We start from the raw sequence: 15218 nt of genomic DNA on the forward strand, positions 1-15218 counted from the left end.
AGTGAGACTTTGTCTCAAAAAAAAAAAAAAAAAAATTGTACTTCAGCGTAAAAATCCAAAGGCTACTTAAATATCTTGACTCATATTGTACATACTAACATAACAATTCATGTTTTATGATGATGTATTTGGTGTTTAACTTATCTAAAACTACAAGACTAGAAGTACCTGGACAGCAGAGATTCTTTCTCTCAGAAAAACTTTAATGAGTATTACTGAAATTTAAATAATCTTTAACTATAACCTGTTTGTTCATACCTATCTGGAACCATCTCAGGCCCACGAAAATATTCCTTAGGGTGACTCTGATACACACTGTGTCCCTATTGAGGGGAAAAGTATTACGCTCCATTGCTTAAATGTGTATGCGGACGGTAAGCACTTAATATATTTTTGAACAAAGGAAAACAGGATGGAAAGCTTTAAAATAAACTCCCGGGCTCTCTGGTCCTCCCGTTCGTCAGACACCCGCTTCTTCTAGTGCAGCACCAGCTGCATCCCCAAAGCACCATGGCAAAACCAAAGGTCGGAATAAATGGTTTTGGTGGGATTGGACACCTGGTTAGCAGGGCTGCTTTTAACTCTGGCAAAGTAGATATTGTCACCATCAATGACCCCTTCATTGACCTCAACTACATGGTCCACATGTTCCAGTATGATTCCACCCGTGGCAAATTCCATGGCACAGTCAAGGCTAAGAACGGGAAGCTTGTCATCAATGGAAATCCCATAACCATCTTCCAGGAGCAAGATCCCACCAAAATCAAATGGGGTGAGGCAGGCGCTGAGTCTGTTGTGGATTCCACTGGCGTCTTCACCCCCATGGAGAAGGCTGGGGCTCACCTACAGGGGGGTGCCAAAAAGGTCATCATCTCTGCCCCTCCTGCTGATGCCCCCATGTTTGTGATGGGTGTGAACCACGAGAAGTACGAAAACAGCCTCAGCATTGTCAGCAATGCCTTCTGCACCACTGATTGCTTAGCCCCCTTGGCTAAGGTCATCCGTGACAACTTCGGCATTGTGGAGGGACTCATGACCACAGTCCATGCCATCACTGCCACCCAGAAGACTGTGGATGGCCCCTCTGGGAAGTTGTGGCATGATGGTCGTGGGGCTCTCCAGAACATCATCTCTGCCTCAATTGGTGCAGCCAAGGCTATGGGCAAGGTCATCCCTGAGCTGAATGGGAAGCTTACTGGCATGGCCTTCCGTGTCCCCACTGTCAACATGTCAGTGGTGGAGCTCCCCTGCCGTCTGGAGAAGGCTGCCAAGTATGATGGTATCAAGAAGGTGGTGAAGCAGGCATCAGAGGGCCCCCTCAAGGGTACCCTGGGTTACACCGAGCACCAGGTCGTCTCCTCTGACTTTAACTGTGACACTCATTCTTCCACCTTTGATGCTGGGGCTGGCATTGCCCTCAATGACCACTTTGCCAAACTCATTGCCTGGTACGATATTTAATTTGGCTACAGCAACAGGGTGGTGGATCTTACGGCCCACATGTCCTCCAAAGAGTAAGAACCCCCAGACCACCAGCCCCAGCCAGAGCACGAGAGGAAGAGAAAGGCCCTTAGCTGCTGGGGTGCCCCTGCCTACTCAGTCCCCCACCTCACTGAGAATCTCCCCTCAACACAGTTTCCACCCAGACCCCCTAAAGAACAAGAGGGGCCTAGGGAGCCCCACCTCGTCATGTAACATCAATAAAGTTCCCTGAATTAAAAAATAAAATAAAATAAACTCCCAGACATAAAATGAAATATGCCTGTGTAATTATTCTCCTTGAAGCTTTCTCACCTCCACTAAGAGGGAGCAGTTCAGACACTTCTGCCTTCCACCAGATTCCTCCAGCTTTCTGGTCCTATTAGTATGTGTTGCTAGAGCTTGGGACACTGGAGAATCTTACAGGCAGCAGCATCCCGCTGGCTCTGGGGACACTGGGAAGTCTCACAGGTAGCAGCATCCCGGTGGCTCTGGGACTCTCTCAGAAGGTTAAGTACAAGGCTTCTAATCCAGCTCACTATGGACTCACGAATGAACTAAATAATTTAAAGCAATGAATATTCCCCAAGAAACTAAACATTCCTGTAGTAATAAAAGAATTTGACCAATAGTAGGAGCTATCATTTACTGAGAGCCTATTAGTGTGGGGATAACAATTATATTAATTTTATTTATCACCACCCTATTCCCATTCTGTTGATAGAGATATGAGCTTCACAGAGGTTAAGGAATGCCTAGATCAGTGGTTCCCAAGCCTCCTAATGCTGCGACATGACCCTTTAATACAGTTCCTCATGTTGTGGTGACCCCCAACCATAAAATAATTTTCGTTGCTACTTCATAAATGTAATTTTGCTACTGTTATGAATCATAATGTAAATATCTGATATTCAGCATGGTCTTAGGCGACCCCTGTGAAAGGGTCGTTCAACCCCCAAGAGGGTTGCGACCCATAGGCTGAGAACCACTGGCCGAGAGTCACAAAACCGCAGCACAGTCCCTCCATAAGCAAAGCCCTTTCTTACTACACCATTCTGCCCTCCAAAGACTCCTCACTAAGGCAAACTAATTCTACATCCTTTTTTTCCTACTTAATTTCTTATACTTAAATTAGGAGAGTTTTGATAAAATGCTCTTGCTTGTGGATAAAGGGGGAAAACACTGGGAAAGTTTCTTTCCTTACATGTATGAGGCAGAAAAGGAACCAGAGCTATTTTATTTGTGTTTACTTTTTACAAAAGCTTAGAGGAATAAGAGAGCACTTGCTGATCCCCAGAACACCAAGATACCCGATGAAACCACACTTCTTCATCTTTTCCATCTGGCCACATACTTTCTTGATAGCATTTCCACTTTAACAATGAATCAAAACCTGCAGTGTGTCAGAACCCTTCGTGGAGCTTAGTAAAAGCATCATTTCCAAGTCCCCATGTCAGATCTGCAACAATGGCCTAGCACAAGTATACACCAGAAATGAAGGTTTTGTTTACTTATCCTTCACAGACAATTTGAATGCAATCAGGTTCGGAAAGCTTGTACCTCTCTGCCATATAAGTCTATAATTATACAACCAACACACGCACTCCTGAAAAGTTGTGGTAAACTGAAACTTTGTAAATCAATCACATTTTAAGTAAAAAATGTGTTGGCTTTAATAAATCCAAATAATGTTGAGTAAGTGAAGGAGACTTAGATCTATTAAAAAACCAAACAACCAACTTGCACTAACTTAAGTGAAGAATCCTTCATGTTATTTGTTACTTTTAATAAATTCAGGTTTGAAGTCAATTATTTTAGTGCCCTACATTCTATAACCGCTAACCTGAATGACCAGATATGGGAATACGGCTATTACATTTTAAATACTGTTATAAAGTAACAAGGTGATTATAAAAAAAAAAATCTAATTCAATAACATGACAAGATGAAGCCTGTGAAAATGCCTAGCATATTATACATAATACTTAATAAGTCTGAAACTCAAAACTCCTCAGCTAAGAATAACAGCTAATCTTCTGGGTTATGAGGATTTAAGTGATTTAATGTGAACTACACATTAGTTGGTTACAGTGGCCAACTACAGCCAGGGAGTCCATGTAAGACAAGTAGCTATCTAATTACAGGGACGGGAGACATAGAAAGTTAATATTACCGAGCATGACATGATGTAAACATTATCTCAGGTAATCCTCACATCCTGGAGAATTAGCTTGCCTTATCTCCATTGCACTTAAACAAAAACAGGAATGGCATGTCTTGGGTCACTCAGCTCACATCCATAAGGCTCACAGGCAAATTCAATTTTGACCGCTCCAAAGCATTCCACAGGATTTAAATGATATTTTAAAACACCAAGGTACTTGCAATTGTATTTGGGTTCCTTATAACTCCTATGAATTACAAATGATCATGGATCTGTGAATTTGATTAGCAGAAAAAAGTGGCATTATTCACTAACTCATGTGTCCATTCATTCCACGATGATTTATGGCATCGAGGGATAGGTATGAGACCCAGATCTGACAGACTATCAAGAGGGTCACACATGGAAAGGAGACAATTGCCAACAGTGCAGAACTGCAGTGACACAGGCAGGCTCAAGGCAGCAGGGGTGGTGAGCTAGGACACCTGTGTCCACGTTCATTTCAAAGCACACATCCAGGATCTAGAACTATGTTTAGGGGCTACACTTACTATGTTCTCTTCTTTGGCCTTCCTGTTTTAGATCATGGATACCTCTTTAAAAGAATTTGTCAAAAGTTGGGCGGCACCTGTGGCTCCAAGGAGTAGGGTGCCGGCCCCATATACCAGAGGTGGTGGGTTCAAACTCAGCCCTGGCCAAAAACTGCAAAAAAAAAAATTGTCAAAAGCTACAAAGCTTCTCCCTAGGTCTAGGAGAGTACGCACACACACACACAAATTTCGTGTACAAGGTCATCAAGTTCACTACTAGCCTCAGTCTAGGAAGCCCTAATTTATCGACAGCTGTGATGCTGAGGGAGAAGAGCAAAATCAAGCTGCAAAATAACACTTCCTGGAGGCAAACTGACCACAGGTAAATAGAAGCAACTGAATTCTCCGGTGAGAATTCTGTGTGTGAAGGGCACTGTGCTGTCCTGAGCAATTCACCTCAACAGGCTTAACTGCTGCAACAACTTAAAGAAGATTATCACCATTTCTCAGATGAGGAAACTAAGGTATTAAAAATAACTCGACTAAAGTCAAACAATTAGTCAGGGGCAAACTAGGATTCAAGCCTGCCGGTTTGGCTCTAGAGTCTATGGCATTTACCACTGTATCAACAGCACTCAAACTCTTTGGTTTCAGACCCCTTTACATTTGAAAATTATTGAGGACCCCATGAGCTTTTGTTTGCGTAGACTATTTATTACTGCGTGATGTGTTGGAAATTAAAACTGAGAAACATTAAAGTACATGTTAATTCACTTATAAATAACAAACTCATTATGCATTAAAAATAACTCATTTCTAAAAGACAAAAAGGAGAAGGTAAGTATTATTTTATAATTTTACAAATTTCTTCAATCTCTGCCTTAATAAAAGACAGCCAGATTTTCTTATCTGCTTCTGCTTTCAGTCTGGTCCTATAAGATATTTGGCTGAAGTAGATGAAGAAAATCTGTAGCCGCAAATATGTAGATGGAAAACAGAAGAGTCTTTTCAGATAATTGTGACTATCCTACGTTGAAATTACACTCAGCAAGTGGCAATTTCTTGAAGATAACTACCATGGGAATTGTAGTTCATGGAAACGCCTCTATACTTAATTACATTATGTCTATTGGCCCATCTTTCACTTTGAACAGAGGTTATTCGCTTTCAAGACATGCAAGATTTTGTAACATCTTATTTGGTCATGTGGAAAATAAAGGTTCATTAAATTATGCAGACCTTCCACACATTAAAACATATCAAGTATATACTATCAACAAAATCACATTTAATATATCACACATCTTGATCATCACGAAAAATCTTTTATGTATCTGTTGAGTCCATAATTTCGCAGCCATAGATAAAAGTTTTCTAAACTTCTAAAATCCATTTTTCACTTGAAGCTTGAGGTTTATCAAACTCAGCAGTTAGTTGTTTTTCTTGAAGTGATAGGTTCCCTTTATTCATTTTGAGAAAGCACCTCCCAAATACCCAAGTCAGAATAACCAGTTTGTCAGTTGTTCTTTCAAGTAATAGGGCTTTCCACCAAAAGAACAGCTAGTTCAATAGTTATCTCACAACTCAATCACATAAGTTATCTCCTTGGTTCACAGTACAAGCACTTTGTTATCTTCCCCTTTCTTCACACAGGATATTAAAAAGACACTCAAGGTTTCAGATTTAATATAATTAATCATACTTACTGCTTCAATTAGAACATTTTTATTTATTTTAGAGACAGAGTCTTTGTCGCCCTCTAAATAGAGTACTGTGGTGTCATGGCTCACTGCAACCTCCAACTCCTGGGCTTAGGAAATTCTCTTGCCTCAGCCTCCCAAGTAGCTATTGTTTGGTTGCAGTTTGGTTGGGGCCAGGTTTGAACCCGCAATCAGAACATTCTTAAGTGTCTTTTTTTTTTTTTTTTTTTTTTAGACAGAGTCTCACTCTGTTGCCCTGACTAGAGTGCCATGGTGTCATAGCTCACAGCAACCTCCGGGGCTCAAGCGATCCTCTTGGCTCAGCCTCCCAAGTAGCTAGGACTACAGGTGCGTGCTGCCACAGCTGGCTAGTTTTTCTATTTTTAATAGAGATAGGATCTCACTTTTGCTCAAGCTGGTCTTGAATTCCTGAGCTCAGGTGATCCACCTGCCTTGGCCTCCCAAAGTGCTAGGAACCACTGCAGCCAGCTAGGGCTTTTATTTTTTTTCTTTGTAATTGTGAATGTGTTGAGTAATAGACTGACTGTTAACACAGCCTGATGTCATGGTCTTGATTCATGCTAAGGCACCACAGTTTTACCTGTCATTGCTTTTGTTCCATTAGTGCAAATGTCAACACAGTGGAAAAGGGGTGTATCTTAGTATTATTTTGAAGACAGTTTTTAGGTCTCAAAGACTTCACCCCACCTCCCCTAGGGTTTCACACCCCATGCTTTGAGAAACATGGTTCTTTCTACATCACACAGCCTCTTCCACAGGGGAAAAGTCCAAAGGATGGGAAACTTCAGAACTTTAAAATGAAAATGCTGAAAACAAGTCATAACTGGGAGTGAGTCATCTCCCTGTGCAGGCAAAGGAAGATGCCCACAGACCCGGGAAGTCAGTGAAGCCTCAAGACCAATCAGAGGCCCTCTGCTGTAGAGCACCGCTTGAACTCTGTGTCACATGAACGGGCCCCTGTGGGTTCAAGAAAATGCACCCCAAGAGAGATGGGCACCCACCCGGAAAACACCCACACATGAACGCACTTTCTTGCCCTTGAAGAATTTTTACAAGGAAGATAAATTAACAATGATTATTTTACCAGGAAAAACAAAAAGGCCTCCATGAGATTACTGTTAGGAGGTAAGGAGAAAAGAAACTGTAATAACGTGCCCGGCAAAAGTCAAGTATCCTTGGACAAAGGGAAGGAAGGGTGTTAAGACACGATGACTGAAGAGTAACGACAATGATGCTGCTGCCAAAAGACCAAAGTATTAGGGAGATTTAAAGAACAAAAGAGATGGCGGAGAGAAATATCCACTAAATGAGAATAAAGGATATGACATGCTTTCTGTTTTAGTTTGGCAAATCTGGTTTTTGGGGTTTTTTTGCAGTTTTTGGCTGGGGCTGGGTTTGAATTCGCCACCTCCAGCATATGGGGCCAGCACTCTACTCCTTTGAGCCACAGGCGCCACCCCGGCAAATCTGGTTTTTAAACAGTGTAAGAACCCTGGCTCTGCCGCTGATTAGCTATATAAAATTGAGCAAATGGCTTAGTTGGTTGGTGCTCATGACTTAACTGGAAATTAAGGACAGGAACTTGACTACTATATAGGGCTGTTATGAAGATTAATTCTTATAAGAGAAAAGGCTGTGATGAAAGCGTTTCAGCACATAGTAAGTGCTCACTAAATGTTAGGGTTTTTTTTTATGAAAACAAGAGAATGGAACCGGTATTAGCACTGTAAAGTTCACTTTCCAGAGACGATCAAATCAGCAAGCTTTTTAAAACAGCAAAATGGTCAAGCAGATGAGAGATGAAGGCTTTCAGAGTTTCTTTTAGGTCAGATAACCCAGCCGACAAACTAGACTAAAATTACATTTTCAGTTTCCAAGTACTTGGGATGAAATACACAATTACTCTGAAAATAAGCTTAATATTGCAGTTCTACTATAAAAGAAAAAATAAAAGACTACATGGTATTATCTAACGGCTCTCAAAGTCCCCTTATCCAGCCACTACGGTGTGCACTGAAGGGCTAGGTGTCCTGGAGAAGGTTATCAACTGGGTTCTAAGCCCAACACCCCTCCGCTGCCTAGGAGGCTTCACCTCAAAGAGCGACAATAGTTACTGGGGGCCAGTTCAGGGGAGGAAGCAGATACGCCTTCTGCACTGAGAATTATAAATAAGAAGAAAAGCATTTTCTTCTCCCTAGCACCTTTGTTCCTTTATTCTTTCATTTTATACGTGATATAATAGGATGGAGGTCAAGGTGGAAACTTCCAATCTCTTCTGTCCACCTACTGCAGTGAGTGATCTGTCTCTTTCACCGACAACACGGAGAAAACTGACTCCTTCCTACCAACTGGGCGAAGGTTATTCCTTCAGGTTCATAACACACTTGACAATTTAAAGCCAATTTTCATCTCCAAAACAATGGGTCTTACAGTGGTCTAGCCAAGAAGAGGATTAAAAAAAAAAAAAAGCTGACCTCACATCAAGCTATATGATGTACCAGTTTGACTAGAGACCTACTAAGTCTCTGTACTACAGACCCACTGTAACACTGTCTCTCATATCCTATGCAACACATAACTGAAAATTTCTTCCAAGTCAAAGTTTTCAAAATGGATTTACAATGATTCTCCTTTTAAAAGTCTGAAACAGGCTTGGTGCCTGTAGCTTAGCAGCTAGGGCACCAGCCACATACACTGGTTCAAACCCAGCCCAAGTCTGCCAAACAATGGCAACTACAACCAAAAATTAGCTAAGTGTTGTGGTGGGCACCTGTAGTCTCAGCTACTTGGGAGGCTGAGGCAACAGAATAGCTTAAGCCCAAGAGTTTGAGGTTGCTGTGAGCTATGACATCACAGTACTCTACCGAGGGTGTCATAGTAAGACTCTGCCTCAAAAAAAAAAAAAAAAAAGTGTGAAACAATCTGACCAGAACATAAGCTACATTTGCTTATGAAATAGCATAGAGATTCTATTTCATTTCATTCTATGGGTCCTGACAGGCTCTACCTGGCAAGTGCCCCTGGCTCTCATAGGACAGTATCTTTAAGGAATAGAAATTGTCCTCAACATAGGGCTTTCAAGTGTATCACCCATTGCCACTTGCTCACAGAGCATATAAATGCATTTTTATCCTAATTCTGTCATCATTGTATAGCTTTGGTTAGTCTACTTTAGAATCATAATCTTAACTAAGGACAGCAAAGCATCCTCTTGAAAGATTCAATGTGCGGCTTATATACTCTCAGGGAAGGAACTACTTGTTTTTTCTCTGCCCCTCCTGTACCCAATACAAACACCATATCACATTAATTGATATTTATAATGGTTATCTGAACCCATCAAAAAAAGGTTATAAAAGACAGAAGTGAGGGAGTGGGGATGGGATCAATCTTGCAGAAAAACTCGCACCAAAAACATTTACTTTCCATTCTATAGAAAATTCTCTTCTGCAGAATAATGCAGTTTCCAGGAGGTCCAAATAGCTGAGGATTTACTGCATGGTAAATTTTTTACATTTTCTCTTTCCAATGATGATAATATGATGGTGATAACTGCAGCAGTTTAATACTTTTCTGGAAATTCTTTTGATAAGACTATGGAAAGAAGGGTCCACATCTTTGAATTAGACAGGCTTCCAAGTCTGTTGCCCGACAGAGAATGGCAGAAGTGACTCTGTGACTTCCAAGTCTTCTTCCACGTTGCTGTCCAGTTTGCCAAAACACTCACTCCTGGAGCTCTGAGACACCACGTAAGAATTGGGCTAGCCTGGTTCTGTGAGGAAGCCACACCAGTGGGAAGACAATTTGTTGGCACTCCCCTGCAAGTCATTCCAGCCCAGGTACCAGCGATGTGAACCCAGTCCCAAATTACCCATGCACCCCCCGGGGTTCTTCCACCCTAAGTCCCTGGCATGATGGAGCAGAGACAGGCCATCTCCTCTGTGCCCTGCTTAGAGACCAGACCCACGGAAATCTTTAAGCACATTGAAATGCTGCAATCATAACTGCAACAACAGTAGCCAACACCTAACTCTCCCAACGTGCCAGGTACCGTTCTCGTCTCTCATATGTAATCCTTTTAACAATGTTTTGAAGTGGGTGTTATTCTTATCCCTATTTGACATATGAGAAAACTATACTTAACAGAGAGCGTAAGTAACTTACTCGAGACTATAATGCTAGTGAGATACCCAGGTGGGATGTGAATACACGTTTCCAGCTCTGAAGTCTTAACCATGAAGCTCCATAGATAATCATTGAAATTAGAAAATGGAATCCAAGAAGTAAACCACAGACAGGCCCCTCCACCATCAGAAAGGACCACATATGTCATACTTTATTTATTTATTTTTGGAGACAAAGTCTCACTATGTCACCCTCAGTAGAGTGCCGTGGCGTCACAGCTCACAGCAACCTCAAACTCTTGGGCTTAAGCAATTCTCTTGCCTCAGCCTCCCAAGTAGCTGGGACTACAGGCGCCCGCCACAACACCTGGCTACTTATTTTGTTGCAGTTGTCATTGTTGTTTAGCTGGCCAGGCCAGGTTAGAACCCACCAGCCTGGGTATATGTGGCCGGCGCTGTGACCACTGTGCTACAGACGCCAAGCCTGCCATACTTAAAGAGGTACAGAATGGGGTGCTGCTCATACTACCATAAATTCCGTAGTTGCACCTATGCCCTCCATATCCTTCAGTCAATATTCAGTCACCCTCCCCAACGGGGAACTCCTCCATGCTTCTAGAAGTCATGGTATCTGCCAATTCAAGCTCATTTTCTCATAATAACAAATATAACTATCATTGATCTTCAAAATGAAGATAAAATACTTGAAAGGCAATTATAAATCACTTCTTGGCCTTCTCGGAGCGTAATAAGCCCAGTTCATTTGCCTTCTGTTTTCTAACATCTTATTATATTATGTTTCTTTTAGAATATAAGTTCCTTGGGAACAAAGAAAACACACCCCATGCCTAGTCCAGTTCTTGGTACATGACAGAGTCTCAAGCCTCAGATGGCTGGAATTCTCCAACTCAGTATTGACTTGGATAGTCCAGGGTTATTTACTCAACAGATATTTACAGAGTGAGTGCTTATCCAAAACTTCCCTAGCCTGCCCAAATAAGAAATGTCATCCTCATGTCTAGCATGTACCTTCCTCTGTAAGAATAACTGAAAATATCAAAATAAATTCAATTAGCATATTTGTGACTGCTACCTAAACTACTAAATACTAGAAAATCTGTTCATTAGATGAACAAACTTAATTGTATAGAACCCATTTTGCGTTTCCAAACTAAAAAAATGCCATTAAAATAGAAACATTTGTATTTACTTCCAGTTTTTTTCCTCCAAATTCCTGGTATTTATTTTGGAGAAAGCTGAAGGCAAGAAACTTCAGAATTCGCGAAAATTTTATGCCTCAACATGGAGCACAGGTAATATATGCCCTCAAGTGGAACTTTTAGATTTCTAGTCTTAATATTTCAATAACATTCTACAGGAACAAATCTACACATCGCTAAGGTAAATTTACTCTCCACTTTTCACGCCACCCGCCAGCCGGTCACCAGCTGAGAAGACAAGCCTGACAGGATCATGTCCTTCAACAAACCTGCTCATTTAAATAAACCTGACATCCCCTTTATCCTCAAGGTTTGTGTAAATGGTTTGTGATGCTTTTTAAATTACTTTCGCAGCATCTTAATCGGAGCTTATTGTGATTTCAGAAGGCATTTTCTTTGAATCAATAGAGAAAGGCCCATCAGACCATTTTTCTGTTCATAAACTGGAGTGGTTTAGGAGCGTCAGGTACTGCGTCCCCGGCTTCCATCAATTCTGAAAGAGCACATTTCCTAGTGTCTTTGCCTGCCCTTCAAATTCCAGACTTTTCCCACATCACCAGGATGAGCAATCAGCCTGACTGCAGTGAGATTAGGGGCCTGTCACTCAGTAAACAGGGCCCTGCCAGAGAATCTCATATTCTTTCCTTTCCCCAAGTCCCCCAGAGTAGAAGAGTCTTGCTCACAGATCGGTTCTCAGAGCCCTTTGCAATACAGGAAGGAAGACACCTGCCCCACGCCAGCTTTCAGGAGGCACATTCCTGGGTCACACCACCCGGAGGGGCCCTCACAGCTGAGAAGCAGCTGCTGAACTGAGATGCTGTCTTCCTCCCTGGCACGTGGCCAAAGGGCGTGTGCGAAGCCCCACCTCAGACAGTGGAAGCTAAGGAAGCCCGGGGGACACGAGGACAAGATAGCTATCATCATGGTTTTGCTTGGCCTATTCTGAGAAGGTGGAGGGAAGGCGGAGGGAAGGAGGGAGAAAAGGAAGGACAGAATAGATGAGAAGAGGTGTATGTGGGCAGAAGTGCAAAGACCAGTTACATGGGTGGCTCTCACAGGAGCAGTCCAGGAGACGGGAAAGCTGGGGTGTAGAGACACATAAAGAAAGGGGAGGTGTGCGAGACCTAGTGTAGAGGTCGTCTGCAAGGGTCTGGTGACTTACTGGATGGAAGATGGGCAAGGCAATGGACTTTTACGCAGGGTCCTCAAACTTTTTAAACAGGGGGCTAGTTCACTGTCCCTCAGACCGTTGGAGGGCTGGACTGCGGGCCCCAGACTGCAGCCCTGGGATGAGTCGGCTGCTAAGCAGAACAGGCAGCAACGGCAAAAACACATGGCGGACCGGATAAGTGTCCTAGGCGGGCAGCATGTGGCCCACGGGCCGTAGTTAAAGGACGCCTGGTTTACAGAATGCTTTCAAAAGAGACAACTGTTGTGCACAATGGTATCTAAGCAAGCCCAAACACTGGAGAGATGACAGCAGCCAGCCCCTGCCTCTCACTGACGAGAGCTGGCTCAAGGTGGAGGCTGGCCTTTGATGACCCTCTCCAGAAGGACCTCTTAGCTAATTCTACTCAAGCATTTCTATTTGCTTTTCTCAAGGACCAGATTGTTCGGAGAATCCCATGAACACCACATCCCTAGAAACAGCAGAAACCTCTTTCTTGGTAACAGTCTGGCAAGCTCTGCACCTGGCATAACCCAGATGCTGTGCAGACCCATCTTCCAAATGAAATGAGATTCCAAAATAAGCTGTTGTAACAGTGTTTCTCAACCTTTTTAATTTCACAGCACACTTAAATTATGTTGATTTTAAAAAGAGTAAAAATTAGGCAAGCATTCTGGAGGGCGCTTGTAGTCCCAGCTACTCAGGAGGCTGAGACAAGAGAATCGCTTAAGACCGGGAGTTTGAGGTTGCTGTGAGCTGTGATGCCAGAGAACTCTACTAAGGGTGACATAATGAGACTCTGACTCAGAAAAAAAAAAAAAAAGGAGAAAAAGAATTTACTTACTTGATCTGAACTTCTTTCAAAAATAATTAATGATCTTTAAAAACTGTCATGGCAAAGTGGCACCTGTGGCTCAAAATGGTAGCCAGCCCCATATGCCAGAGGTGGTGGGTTCAAACCCAGCCCTGGCCAAAAACTTCAAAAAAAAACTGTTGTGGCAGGTGGCACCAGTAGCTCTGGGCCAGCTAAAACAACAATGACAACTGTGACAAGAACAAAAAAAAATAGCCGGGCATTGTGGCAGGCACCTGTAGTCCCAGCTATTTGGGAGGCTGAGGCAAAAGAATCGCTTAAGCCCAAGAGTGAGGTTGCTGTGAGCTGTGACGCCACAGCACTCTACCCAGGGTGACAGCTTGAGAGTCTGTCTCAAAAAAAAAAAAAAGTCAGGCCACCTAAGACCCTCTCCCAGCCATGACACACCCACTGAAAATCACTGCACTAGAGCAATCTCAGTAAGTACACATCAGATTTTCAAGGGAGAAGTAGTAAATTTCATTCAAAATTGTGAATGTCTGTCCCACTGTCTGAAACCAAGTAGCATCATCACCACACAAACAGCCAATCTCACCGTAGAACACTGGCCAACATATGGAGGCCTATTCTGAGAAGGGTGGAGGGAAGGCAGAAGCTTCCACAATGATGGAAAAGGCCAGTCAGCAGATGAACTGTGGCTAGGCAGACTGAAAACCAGAATTTGCTGTTTTACTTAATTTATTTAATTAATTTAAATGGCCAGAGGTGGCTAGTGGTTACTATGAGCAGTGTAGGTCTGGAACTTTAAAAACTAGATGGGGGCCAGATCACATCTCCCCTTACCTGGGAAACAAATAATTTGTGGAATTATACTTCTCTACTTCAAGAAAGCTTCTCTACACTTCTCTTAACGTTCCAGCATCTGCTCAAGCAATTGTTCAACACCGAGCTCCCTTTTGGTAATTACTACAACTACACATCAAGACACCTCCTAAACACCTCAGTTCAGAAGGCCCTCCGAAAGCCCCACTCAACCATCCATCCAAGGCAGGAAGCTTCCCAACATCTCTGCAGATGTCCACACAACTGTTCCCAACTTCTCCCAGGACCAATGATACTTAGCATTAGGAGAGGCAGTCCACCCCATGTCTCCCAAGAAATAGCAAGTGTGCACAAAATAATAAAAAACTATTTTGCACTGTCTCTTAGTTTTTATGCAGCCCTTTCACAGGCAAGTTCTTGTTTATGCCCCACAATAACTTTAGAATGTATTTTGTAAATACATTTATTTTACTGAGGCTGAGTGACTTCTCCAAGGCAATATGACTTATGTATTGGTAGCCATATACCCAAACTTGGCATGTTTTCTAAGTATCAAGAGACAACTGAGGGAAAGAAAAGTCATGATCAGGAAGGAGTCAGGCACAGAAGAGCAATTAGAGAATATAGTTACAGATATCAACGAATAACCTTAGAAATCAATCTATTTCAAACTCAGTCATTTGAAGATGAACAAACTCAGTTGTAAAGGGTAAGCATCTCAGGTTAGGTCTAATTTAAAGAGGAATATGCTCAGGCTTGGCACCTGTAGCTCAGCGGGTAGGGTGCTGGCCACATACACTGAAGCTGGCGGGTTCGAGTCCCACCAGGCCAGCTAAACCACAATGACAACTGCAACCAAAAATAGCCGGGCATTGTGGGGGGTGCTGATAGTCCCAGCTACCTGGGAGGATGAGGCAAAAGAATCAATTGAGCCCAAGAGTTTGAGATTGCTGTGAGCTGTGAGACACCATGGCACTCTACCAAGGGTGACAAAGTGAGACTCTGTCTAAAAAAATAAATAAATAAAAATAAAGAGTAATATGCTCAAAGAAAATTCTCAAACTGTGATCCCTGGATGAACAGCATCAGTGTGGATGAACAGCATCAGCGTCACTTGTAACTTGTTAGAAATGCAAGATTCCAGGCCCCAACCAAGACCCACTAAAACGGGGGGGG

The 15218-nt window shown here is 42.7% G+C and overlaps 2 protein-coding genes across 3 annotated transcripts in view; one reads left to right on the forward strand and one right to left on the reverse strand.

Moving 5' to 3' along the window:
- Positions 1-15218, reverse strand: part of AMOTL1 (angiomotin like 1) — a 102784-nt gene that overhangs the window by 81281 nt on the left and 6285 nt on the right. The window lies entirely within an intron of this gene.
- On the forward strand, positions 511-1505 carry LOC100954336 (glyceraldehyde-3-phosphate dehydrogenase-like). Of its 2 annotated transcripts, XM_023511450.1 has the most exons (2): positions 511-639; positions 694-1505. In XM_023511450.1, the coding sequence occupies exons 1-2, from the start codon at positions 511-513 to the stop codon at positions 1459-1461; spliced, it is 897 nt and encodes a 298-aa protein (XP_023367218.1). In that variant the 3' UTR covers positions 1462-1505. The 2 variants fall into 2 exon arrangements, with proteins under 2 accessions (XP_023367218.1, XP_023367217.1); XM_023511449.1 differs by having other exon boundaries at positions 511-1505.

This window comes from Otolemur garnettii, unplaced genomic scaffold (genome assembly GCF_000181295.1).
Source record: "Otolemur garnettii isolate 467f Iridium unplaced genomic scaffold, OtoGar3 scaffold00001, whole genome shotgun sequence".
NCBI lineage: Eukaryota > Metazoa > Chordata > Mammalia > Primates > Galagidae > Otolemur > Otolemur garnettii.